This window comes from Strix aluco, chromosome 20, assembly GCF_031877795.1.
Source record: "Strix aluco isolate bStrAlu1 chromosome 20, bStrAlu1.hap1, whole genome shotgun sequence".
In the NCBI taxonomy this organism is placed as follows: Eukaryota; Metazoa; Chordata; class Aves; order Strigiformes; family Strigidae; genus Strix; species Strix aluco.
Genome location: NC_133950.1, coordinates 16,289,859 through 16,302,820, shown reverse-complemented (window position 1 = coordinate 16,302,820; position 12,962 = coordinate 16,289,859). Strand labels below are relative to the sequence as shown.

Genomic DNA, 12,962 nt, shown 5'->3' with positions numbered 1-12,962 from the left:
CAGACCTAGATCTGCTCCTGCACAGACGGGACACCGCGGGCTTGTTCTAGCACGCGTCCAGTCTGCGTAACCAGCAGCAACAGGACGTGGATCTGCTGAACCACATTCCCCCCACAGCTGCTGAAGACCGAGGAGTGGGGCACACAAACAGAGATTTCTCCAGGAATTAGCTGAATATACTTTACATGAGGGCGAGCTCATTTTTTGTTTAGATAGCAAGCGTTAGGCTGCTGAGCAAGAAGCATCAGCTATGACAGATCCATGAGGGCTGAACAGACTGAGGTGGGGCAAAGGAAATTGTTCATGAAGTATCTAAATTTAATCAGGGAGAGGAGGAATCCTCACAGGAAGATAATAGAGACTTAATCTTTAATACTTTTTCACAGTATGAAATTTCTTTCATACTTTGTGAAGAAAAAAAATAATCTACATGATACCTGTACCTACTTCGAATTTACCTGCAGGCGTTTTGGACATGCAGTTGCTGCTACTATGAAGTGAGTGTTCTGGAATTTTCTTATCAGCCTGTACATTCTGTACTGTAACTTTAGAGATCACCATTCTGAAAAAAACCAGTTAATAATAAAACCTGTTTGATAAATTTGGACAAACATGGGAACTAATTACCTAAGCACCAAAGAAATGGGCCCAATTCCACAAATTCATCAGCTTACTGTCTTATAAAAATCAGTTTTTAGTTTAGTGTTTTCTTAGGCTAGGCTGGCATGTTCTCAGCATTTCAAGAAGACACGTTACTAGATAGACTTTTTCTTTATATATTTAATAAAGTTATATATCAACAACTTTTGGATTTGTACTTTTGTTTGAGCACTTATCATTTTGGCAAAAGTGAAATATTAAATACTAGTACTAGACATGCATTCCTTTCATTCAAGCTTAAGAAAACATTTACAAAGTTGACAGATAACATTTATTAAAACATGTTATACAAAAAAGGGGCATGGGACTCTTCTATAAGAAGAAAATATTGAACAGTAACATTAAATTAAAACCATGCTGTACAATCAGGACAGCAATATTTATAGACAAAACTATCCAACCTCTGCAATACAGGCATAACATCTCACAAAATATCAAGATATGCAAATTTACTATTATAAATGACTTGTTTAGAATAAAAACTTATAGCTCATTAAGGAAGATTCACTTGACTTGCATAAACAGTTACATTTCTGGAAGAAATATGGAATCCCATGAATAAGAAAAAAAGGAGCAGCAATCGACAGACACAGGCTTCAAGCAATAATCGGAACTTACAATTTAATCACATTAAAAATATACCATTTTGTTTTCCAGCATCTTCCCTCTAGGGCACTGACAGTTTACAGCCTATAGCTAAAGAAGCCTAGCTATCCAACGAAGCGTTCCAATGACAAAAAACCAGCTTTGTTGTTTTGAGAAAGGTTCTAATTCTGTTAAAGCAAAATACTCAATATACTGCTGTAGGCTCTCATAATTCAGAGACAGGCTGCCTCTCTGGCACCAGTGCAAAAGTGTTGAGATTGCAAGACCTGACGCGCCTCCTTTGTTCAGGCTCACTAATACAGGGACATCAAGTATTCTTTTTATGAGAACCCCAGTACGTCAGCCTTCGACCATCTGCCTTGCTTCTGACACAGGACTAAGTTTCTCAACCCCAGAAACACCTCAGATGAAAAAAAGCTAAGACCAAAAATTGTACTGACAGTACCTTCTAGAGTCTACCTGCTCACCCATAAAACAAACAAGGTAATGTTTAAAAAACAAAACAACACAACAAAAAAAAAAACAACAGCGGTGTGTGAAATAGGAACCTCCTCCCTCAAAAGGGTCAGATACACACCTAAGCAGAGATCTTAACCCTGCTAATAGTTGAATTTTTCAGAATGGCAGTTACCCAGATTCCATGGTAATTAACATCTTAGTTACAAAATGGAATGAAAAGGAACTTTGTTGTAGTATCACTAAGTGTTCTTACCACTGACAGGACAATTGAGTGGCTTCACAGTAGCAGAAAATTCTCAAAGCCTCCTGTGTGTACAATGGTTCTGGTTTCAGAAGACATTCACTTTACTACAGCCAACAGTGAGCAATATAAAAATGCACAGATGTTTCTAAGCTGTATCATTAAAGGTGATGAAGCTTAAGGGAAGATTAATGAAATTCATCATATACATATGCATTCATATTTCTTTTATGTATATATATATATGGATCGCTTCCCTCCTCCCCACAAACAAGAAGTAATTTCTTGTCTCTTGAACAAGACCACTCCATTAGCAAAGAGCTTGACAGAAGCTGCACCTGCCTGCCTTGGTTCACTGCCTACACCCGTACTGGCCATAAATCGCGGTTTTTCCATAGCAGGGGCTGCAAGGGTGACGTGTGCCAAGAGGTTGTGAACTGCCCTGTGCTAGTCAAACAGGCTCCAGCCTGCTCTGAAATGGGTGTCAACAACCCGCTGCACGGCAAAACTTCCACCAGAGGTGTGCACAGTGCCTCTGCCCAAACATGGTTAAGAGAGAGTGGCAGCTGCTAGCGGGAGGTGTGGGGAGACACACGAGGAGAAGATACTCCTGGGGAAACACATCTGGAAACACACACAGAGAAACTGCAGAGCTGCTCTTGGGAGAACACATGGAGAAGAGACTGAGGACCCGTACAGAGACACACGCACAGAAGGATACACTCCACGCCTGAGGAGATTCACTTCCGAGGGGACTTTGGCCTGTAGCGAAGCCGTGCCAGAGCAGGTACACCTCTGAAGCCACCGAGGCCCACAGGAGCCCCAGGCTGGAAGAGGCACATCCCTGAAGGGACTACGGCCCAGTGTCACCATCAGCAGGGACACCGACCAGCCGAGGACACCCACTAAGAAATGAAGAGCGTCAGAGAAGCCAGCACGCGTGTGAGCCCAACCTCCGTGGGATCTGTCACCTCACGATGAGAACTGGCACAGGCAGAGCGCAACTCAGTGAAAACCAGGGAAACTGAGACTACAGAGGCAGGGAGGAGAGGTGTTAGACTTAAGCTGAGCCTGAGGAAGGGGGAGGAAAGACACTTCCTTAAGTGTTTAAGTAATGTTTTGTTACCTTCCCCCCCCCCCCAATACCTGAATCAGTGATTAGAAGTTTGTCAGAGGGCAATACATTAAATTCAGGAAAAACACAAGTCAATTGTTTTGCCTGTGATAAGCATAAGTAAGGATTTTAGACATGTATCCCAAGCTTCCCTTAAATCATCAATCCTCTTAACTAGATCTCACGACAATCGTATCAGTATTTTCCTGCAATCAATTGATTTCATGTAAATTAACATCAGAAAGCCGAGTGCTACAAAATCAGTGGAGCAACATTTGTTAGACTTTCAAGACAATGTCATAATATGGGGTAAAACAGTAACAGGCAAATATTAAAAAGTTACTATTCAGGCTAAGTCATTAAAAAAGGACGTGGTTCTATAATATGATCTACTGGACCTGTTATAAAACCTTTAAAGTGTCTCTCGCAGTACATTTTATTTTAAAGCTTTATTTCAAAGTAATCTAACTGCAAATAGGAGTAAATGTTTAACTCTGAAATGTCCCATATAAAAGTCATTCCAAGCTGGTAAAAGAAACAGTTTTGCTGGCAGCTCTGTAGGATGGCCTGGGTTTAACAGAAACAATTTTTTGCTTGACCACGGTTTTCAGCCTGGTGTTTCTGACCAGCCTTTTTCATGGTTAAATGGGAAGAGGCACCCTTAACCTTTTTATGCAACACTGAAGTGACAATTTGAAAGGGGTTGAGAACTAATGTAATACACAAGATCATTCTTGAAATGAGTATGAGAGTACCTTCCCTCAAATGTGACGATGGTACTTGCAGAAATGACACCCTGTATGTAGTAAGGCCTTGGAGAATGGAAAAATAGGGCCACTGAGTGCAAGAACCCTTTCCTCTACACTCGTGTAAACAGGCAAGCATTATAATTTTTTTTTTATATTAAAAAAGACAGTGTTAGCAGTGTGGAAACAAACCATAAAGGGAATATAATTTCTACGTTTAAAAAACATATTTATAAAGTTTTATGGTTTGTTTTTTTTTTTTTTTTTTTTTTTAAATACAAAGTGCTTCTATACATTAAGCAGGTTACAGTGTTAGTGAGCAAATCCCTGTTTAGTTACCTTGATCACAAGGGTTATACATGGCCACCATGCTGTACTGCAGAGTTCAGTGCTAAGAACGGGAACTCTGCGGTGCTGACCACTCCTGCCCATTGCCAGCAATGGGTTCATCATATTTGGGAATATCTGTTTTAACAAAATTCCGTATGAAAAATATCTGAAGCATTAGAAGATTAAGAATTAAGAGCCTCTTAAAAAAAATTAAAGTTTGTAAGTAGAATGCCAGAAAAGAAGTTACAGTAATTACAGCCCACTGAGTAGTAAACCCCCAGCTTGTACCAGACATTCAGGATATAGTTCAGTTGTATCTTAAGATACTGGGAGTTCAAAAAAGCGTCTAAATAGTAATTACCTTTGTGTGGTTTTGCTTCACCATACAGGGTCATCTGTTGAAGCACGTTATCCTGCGCATTGCAGTATCCAATACATAAATTGGGGCCAGACGGGCTTAGGCCTTCGATGCTGGTTAACTTTTTTCCCCATGTTACCAGCACTGTACTTGGACATCACCTCTTTCTGTTACAGTCTATGTATGCTCTAAAGGCTCCTTCTGTTTTATAATATGTTTCAGTAAACTACAAAGAAGGGTTAATTGCTTTTGCACAGGACTGCATTAAGCTTTCAACCCCCAAATCCTGTTGCCACCTTTACAATTGATGCATTCACTCTACCTGCAGAGCTGGCAGCATCTCTCAGAACTCTGAACACTCCTGCATCTATCTCCAAGAATGAGAGCCCAGCACACAGATCCTCATCCTAACGAAGCAGAAGTGCCACTTTCCCAGCAAAAATCCTGACTTCGGACATGAGCATGGTACCATGTTCTGCAGTACCATTAAAAGATCCACATACCATGCTTTCTACTTTTTTCCACAAGCAACTTCACGTGAAGAGGTAAACAACACTGGCTGCTTGTGATCACATGTAACCAGTCACAGTAGTTCAGTACCAAGAATCTGTATTATAGTTCTTACTATTCAAAGAGTAAAGAATTAAAAGCATAAATACCTATCAATGACTAAATAATTTTCCTAAAGCAGGTTTCTAAAACTAGATAGAAGTTCCCAAAGAAGTCTTTGTACCAATAAAAAGTCAATTAATGAATCCACAGAGTTTGGTACTTGCTACTGTAGTAAGCCACAAAAATCTGAACAGAAAACTACAGTTTAAATCTTTGATTATTTTGGCTAAGTCCCAAATGTTACATCTTACTTTTTTTTTTTTTTTGACAATACATACTTATTACACACACTTCTAGAAGCTCTCACGATGTAGCAATCAAAATCAAGCCAAGAGTCATACAGCATTAGACCCTAGAGGAGCAATGACAAATCATACTTAATACAGATTGAAGTTTATATAGTGCTCAACTATATTTAAGTGCTTTACAGACTCTAAATAGAAATCAGCACAAAATTATACAACATTTGTTTTACTGAAGATGGATAAAAAAAATGGAAGACATATAAAGGAAAGCCAAACCACCTTTAACACAGCCTTTCATTAAGCAATACAGCAAAGGCTATTTAATGACGTAGACTATCTAATGATGCATGTTAAGTATGTTGGCAGTGTCCAGTTTAAGGTGGAAGTCCAATTTTTTTTTTCATTAAAACGTGAATCATGTAACCTGGCTTGGTCATCCTAGTTCTCTTTTGCATTAACTAGGGCTACTCGAATTCCTGCTTCATCTAAGTATTTGCAGGATTAGGGTCAATTTAGAGCTGGGTTTTACTGTGAATTTAGAAGACTTAAAAAAACCAACAGGGCTTCTACATACTGCCGTGATTACAATCCATGTCACAGAGACCTAACAGACCTCATTTCGCAAGCACCTCTCAGATTAACCATTTGCACTTCACCCATCGAACACCTGGAGTAATACTGTGGAAAATAAGTTTGGTCTGCTTATACCAGCACAATCATTAAAACTTGGTTTTTGGAGAATTTACAATAGCAAGTACCAGACATTATCTGCATAATTAATTTTGCTTACTCTGCTAAACAAATGTAAGCACTAATGTCTTAGTTCATCTCAGTAGTACTCTGCTCAGCTTTAGAAGCTTGGTATGACTTGGTACAAGAGGTCACATGCCGGTGAAAACTGTCCCGCCACATAAATCTTTTCCCACAGATGTTACACTCATATGGTTTTATGCCTGTATGAATTTTCATATGGCCTACAAGATGGTGTTTCATTTTGAATTTCTTACCACAGACACCACAGCCATAAGGTCGAAGACCAAGGTGCATACTCATATGCCGATCTCTCTGACTTTTGTGTGTAAAGCTTTTCCCACACTGACAAGGATACAGCTTATCAGCGTGTGAGAATCCAGTGAGGGACGTTTCTTCTTTAATTCCTGCAGCCATTTCAATGCCTTCGCCGTAGCCTGCTGCTATCATAAGATCCTGTCTGTGAGCACTTAAATTTCCATCTGCCCTTTCCCCAGAAAATTCCTCCATAGAAGAGCCATAGAAGTCAACTTGTTCATCATAATTACTTTCATCTGCCTGTTCATCAAACTCTGCTTCTATCTTTTTGTCACCTATATGAAAGTCTTCGACACCGGAAGACTGGATTGAATGATCTGCCTGAATGGCATTCATGGATTCAGAAACTTGGTGTTCATCATAAGGATTATCAACACCTTCACAGTCTTGTTCAAATCTTTCTGGTTTCACATGGATCCACCGCTTGTGAGACATGATGCTGGGTTTGCTGTACATTGGCCTGGTGTACTGATACTCTGCGCTGTCGCTGGTTCCTTCCTCTCCATCCTGACTTGTCATTCCAGTGCTGAGCCTGTCATGTTCTGTAGAAGAATTACTGGGAAGGTACTCGTGTTCTGTCAGCTGGCACGACAGCTCATCTTTAGAGCTCTCCTCTTCGTTTTCGCCATCCCTTAGCTCCTGCACCTTGTGGAATTCCGTCTGTCCTCCAGAGCCAAGTTCAAAGGTTTCAACGAGCCCATTGTAACTGCTGCTGCTCGGGGACTGATGGTCACTGCCGTGATTCATCTTCTGACACAGAACTGTCGGGTTCCCCTCCAGCACTTCCGTGCATTTATCCACTACATGCCACATCTGAAGGAAACTCGCTGCTGTCAAATAGCTAACAATTTCTGGAGCAGGCATTACCAACCGACCTGTGTAGGTGGACAGGAGAATGTTTTCAAACACTCTGGGATTCATCACATCAGGCAGGACTATTCGCCTGCTGTTTTTCAGGAGAACCTGATCACAGAAGTAAGGTGAACTAGCTGCAAGAACAGCTTTATGGGCTCTGAAGAGATGGCCCTGAACTACAATGGACACATCACATAATTGTCCTTGCTGGCGCTGCTGGTTTAACTTCTGCAAAATGGTGCTAGAAAAATCTGGAAATTCCACTCGAAAAGAGCTTGACCCAGACTCCATTTCATTACAAATTTAGTGTTGTGCTGTAAGAAGAGAAAAACAAAAAGAAACAGAAATTCTGCTTAGTAAAGTATTGATCTTTCCTTCTACCCTTTTTCTTTTTTTCTTTATCAAATAACACTTAAGCAGACCCACATGGAACTCAACCCAACAATTTCTGGAACCCATGCCACTGCTGCACTTCTATTTCTCCCTTTTCTGAAAGTTGTACCTTGGCCACAAATGGCTACAACAGCACATTTTGTTGTGCTTCATCTGTCCAAGAGGACTCATCAACTACAGCAGGAGCTACAAACACACGTTACCCAGCTGAGATAGATTGAGCATTTCAAGCATGAGTTTAGGATAACAGAAACAGTTATTTGGTGAAATTACAGCAGTAGAGTTCTAACTCCAGGATGTCCCAGAGTTTATAACAACATATGAAAGATTCTGCATTTCAACTGCCAACAAAATAATCTCATTGATTCCCTAATAAAGACTGATTGTACTCATATGAAATATTCCACTTTAAATGAAATTTTCAAAAGCTAACATATCAATTCATATGACTACAAAGGCAGAACCCTAGTAAGAATGAGGCTTATGACTCTTTTAGTGATATTTCCCTGTTGTTTTATTAACCAAAAGGTGAAAAAGCAAGATCTTGTACATTTGCAGGACTATAATCCAATCTTTCAATGAGCTTTTTCAGATGTTATTGTAACATTCCTTACTTTAGGAAAAACCTTACAGAATTTAAAATGTTAATCAGGAAAGTGATACATCTGCTGTACATATTTTTTTTCTGCATGTACCTTGTATATTTGTAACAATGCAACAATTACATGCTAGAAGCTCAGCTAAGACTCACATTTTAATGTTTATATTCCCACATGATCCAGACGTCTTATTACAAAGTCAACAGTCTTTTAAGCAGTAATACAATTCTTTAAAATGTCTGCTTTAAATTGAATTTGAGATAAATTTGCACATTATTATCATTAGAAATAATGACAAATTTAAATGCAACTACAAAAGAACATTAACTGTCTGAGTAAGCTAAACTTGTGCAATTTTTCAATTTGATAATGCCTAAATGGAATACAGCAGAATTCCAGAAGAGCCACGGAGCAGCACGCAGTGTTCCTCTATCAAGCTCCATTTCTCCTAAGGGGGAAAGTGTCAAAGTTTTAACAGATGGGGCTGCACACCTGAGAGAGAATACTCAGTAAATCAGCAGATAGTGTGTATGTACAGAATTGAAAGCACTTTGTTAACATGGTGCAAAACTAGACCTTGCGTTACAAACAACCGGAGGACTCTGAAATGAAAGTATGTCTGTGGAAATATGGAACTGGGAAAACGTGGCTGTGAATCCTGCTGCAGGGAGTCCATACAAGAACCACAATACTTCCATACAGTTATGTAACCACCGACAGAAACCTGCTGGCTTGGTGCACTGTGTTAAAACGCTGGCACATTGGCACAAATGTGTCACTGCTAAGTGCAGAAAAAGCCGCAGCTTGCTTACGAAATGCAGACTACACAGGAGCGATTATGTAAATCACTCAGTGTTTAACCAACAGCTCATGGTTACATAATCCCTTCCCTACCATTCCGATCTGTTTTCAAACTCCTATTCCAGACAACTCTCCCCCACTCCCCAAAAAACTCAAGAGTTCCATCTCCAAAGTTTCAGAGCTAGAAAAGGCTGATGAGCACATGGAGCAGAGGTGAGCACAGACGATTCACTGTTATCTCACATAAAGGTTTTTCCCAGAAAAGAGAGCGTAAGGCAGTCAGACAGCCACCAAGACTCTTCAATAAATACAGGCACAAACTCCTTGTAAACATTGAAACCAGCATCTTCTGCAGAACTGTGAAGATTATGCTTTTAAACTTCCTTTTACTTTTTTACTAGAAGCATGGTATCAACCTGACCATCTTACGAAGGTCTCTGAAGAAAACCGCCTGGGAAGAATAACCTGTTATTTATGAAACCCATCTGTAATCATAAATAATCACAGCAACATAGTCAAAAAAAAAAAGGTACCTTGTTTGACCACAGTTTCCTTCTTTCTTCAGATCTTACACTAATTTCCAGTGCTGGGTAGCTGGAGGAACTGAAAGGGCTGAACAAAGCTCCCACTGGAGGACAGTCCAATGACTGAGTTTCATAGTTGAGCACCACAACTTGCTGTATACAGTCACATACGCTTTTACATTTTCAGAAATCGTTACTGTTTTAGTGGTTGAAATAACTGCTTAACTTAAGACATGTTTACCAACTACCTTGGGATCCTCAGCTTTAAGATGAGGATCAGTCATAATTTTAATTATTATTTTTTTTAAATACTTAGTGACACAAGACAGTTTTCCTACAAATACTGCCCCACAAAAATCACGGGTGAGCAGTGACATTCTGAGACAGTAACCAAGATGCATCAGCTGAGCAAACAGACTAAAACTTGCATACCTAGCACACCAGTTCAAGTGCTTTGACCAACACTGTTATGAAAGCGGAAAGCCCTTTACATCAAGGCGTTACTCCCCAGAGTCCTCACAGCCTGCTTTAAGCATTTGATGAGCTAAAAATGATTATGTGTATCCTTGAACAAGCTTCTTGAGATGTACTCCCAAAAGTATAGGGGAATTTCACATGAAGGTGCAGAATATGGCACCATTTCCCCACCTTTCAAGTGAAATAAAAAGTCTAGAGACAGTAACCAACTCACCAGAGTGAATTAGCAGAAACTGTCATACCTAAGTGTGAACGTGAAATTTGGATTGAGTACTGCTACCCTGATAACCTGGCTGCCATAGAACACTTCCAGCTAGTCCGAGAACAAGCTGTATGATTGTCAATATAAACTGCTCGGTGGTCTGAATGGTTCTTTAATTTAGTAAATCCAAGGGAGTATTGGAAAGAGCAGATTTTTCAACTGCTTCCTTGAAAAAGGAATCTCTGAAAAGCACACAGTTCAGCTGATCTTCAAGTTGTCATCTACACAATAGCAGAAGACCACCTTTAAATTTACCTCTTCAGCAGTTCTCACGTTTTTTCTTTAAAGCATCAGTCCTGCCATGCACCCATACACCCAATCCACTTCAGGAGACCAAATCAGCTACTGATATTTTTCCATAGAGTAACAGAACAGTAGGCCTGCCAGTTCAATTGTTAATTTTTCTTACCCCTTTGCTTAAAACAACTCGACAACGTTATTTAAGTATTTCAAACAGTTAGGTTATACATAGCATACATTATAAAAATCTTTTTTAAAACAATCAGATTTTATTTTTTTTTAATGCAGATGCAGTTCTTTATCTCCTTTCAGAATATTCTCAGATTTAAGCCTATTTTTCAATACTTGCCTACAAAAAAGATAAGCCTTCAGGACACGTTCAACTGAAATTTAAAGAGACTTATCTACAGACCTTATGTAATTACCGCTAGCCTAAGCTGCAGCCTTTCAGCAAGGACTCAGCATGCCACCACAGAAACAGTTCCAGCTGGGAGCAGACTTTTATATTATACATTTTAAGTTCTCATGAAAACCAAAGCCATCAAAACGTAAGTAAAATATTTTCTATGAATAAAGCCATACACATCAAGAAAACTTTTTTTTTCCAAAGAGGTTTCACTTCCTCATTTTACAACCTGCTCTGTCTCTTTCTGCATTTTCTTGATCCCAGCTCATAAAGAACAAAGTTTTTCCATTTGAATTAATAAAAATGAAATTAGTCGCCAAGCTGCAACGCTGAGACGTACGAGGCACACACTGCTTGCTTGGAAATAAAACGACCTGAAGAAAGCGCTCGCGGGCAGGTGGTTCAGTCCTCCGCGGAGAGCTTCTGATGAAACCGCCCCTCCGGCCGCCGCGGCCGCCCCGGCGGGGCCCTGCCCGGACGGCGCTACAGGCCGCGGCCGCAGGCCCGGCCAGGCCCCGGCGCCCCCCGCGGCCAGGCGGCTCCGCCTGGGGCGGGCCGGGCCCGCCGCCCGCCCCCCCGCCTCCGGCCGCCTCCCGCCGCTCCGCCGGGCAGGGCCGCCCCGGCCGGGCAGCGGCGCGGGAGCCCTCCGGCGCGGCGGGGAGAGCGCAGGCCTCGCTCGCCGCCCCACCCCGCGGCGGGCCCGCGGCGCCGGGCCGGGCGGCCGCGCGGGCTCCCGCGAGCGGCAGCGTCTCACCTGCGGGCCGCGGAGTCTCTCGCATAGCGGGATGCGCCCGCGGCTCAGCGCCGTGCGGCCGCCGCTGCCCCGCGCGCCCCAGCCCGGCCACGCCGGAAGCCGCCCCCCCGCTTCCGGCGGGCTCTTCCGCCTCCCGGTCACGTGACGGCGCGGGCCGGCACTTCTGCTTCCCGCCCGCCAGGGGGCGCCAGGTGCCGGGGCCGCGCTGGGCCCCGGCTGCAGCGACCGGGCGCGGGCCCGCGGCAGCGCCCCCTGCTGTGGCGGCGGCGGCCCCCGCTGAGGGGCGGGCGGGCACCGAAGGGTTCCGGAACCGCCCCGCCGCCGCGGGAGAGGGGCGCATGGCAGCGGGCCTCTGCCCCGCCCCGCGCTCCGCCAGCGCCGCGGAACCCGCCGCAACTGCCGGGAGCGGGTCGGCAGCGCTGTCCCTCTGCATTCCCCGACCGCCGGGAGCGGCACCAGAGGCCGGGCCCGCCCTGGGCGCTGCCGCCCCGCACGGGCGCTGTGCAGGGCGGTGACTCCGCACCGAGCACCGGGTCCCTAAAGCGGACGGTTTGTGTGGCACAAGCGGAGAGGCGCAGCCCAACACGGCGTCCGAAGCAGGTTACGTTACACATTTCCCAGAACAAATGCGATCTCATGCCTTGGAAATGAACAAAGGATCCATTTTGGAGCAGAACGACAATCCCCAGTCCAGCTTCCTTTTTTGTTTTTTTTCCTGGGCAAGTTAATGTGCTTTGCGGGAAAGGCTTGCAAATTATAATATGCAATTTTGTAGGAAATTGTCCACAAGAAAATTTTATGTTTAAGTTTACTTTTACCACGTTACTAGTTGTCTTAGTATGCCTTGAGGTATTATTTTTCTATTTAAGATACATGTCTTTCTTTTAAAGTTAAGATTTTTTATTACAACTCTTGAAGTACTTCCTGCAATTTTCTGAGTGGGAATTAATGCATATATGTAAGGAGGGACTGAATCCCATAATGCCTTCTCCCTACATTCTAAATACAAGATTTTCCCATTCTTCAAGTCCGTTTCTTTGGATTAATGTGGCATTCGCCTGATTTCCTGATGATCTAGAACCAAGAGCCATTCAGCAAGAACTCCATGTGTGGAAATGCAGCACAAGGTGAACGTATAGCGAGCTGATCTCTAACAAAATCACTATTAATAAATTGTTCTGGGTAAAAGAGAGTGACGTTACTGTATCTACG

General features: G+C 42.6%; 1 protein-coding gene across 3 annotated transcripts; it reads right to left on the bottom strand.

The window, feature by feature from the left end:
• Window positions 1-765: 765 nt before the first annotated feature.
• ZBTB43 (zinc finger and BTB domain containing 43) lies at window positions 766-11,848 on the bottom strand. Of its 3 annotated transcripts, none has more exons than XM_074846317.1 (2): window positions 11,751-11,848; window positions 766-7,608 (listed from the first exon to the last, which is right to left on the bottom strand). In XM_074846317.1, exon 2 carries the CDS (start codon window positions 7,583-7,585, stop codon window positions 6,191-6,193), a length of 1,395 nt encoding a protein of 464 aa, XP_074702418.1. In that variant the 5' UTR covers window positions 7,586-7,608; window positions 11,751-11,848; the 3' UTR covers window positions 766-6,190. The 3 variants fall into 3 exon arrangements, with proteins under 3 accessions (XP_074702418.1, XP_074702417.1, XP_074702419.1); XM_074846316.1 differs by lacking the exon at window positions 11,751-11,848 and adding an exon at window positions 9,621-11,502; XM_074846318.1 differs by lacking the exon at window positions 11,751-11,848 and adding an exon at window positions 11,371-11,502.
• Between the last annotated feature and the right edge of the window lie 1,114 nt (window positions 11,849-12,962).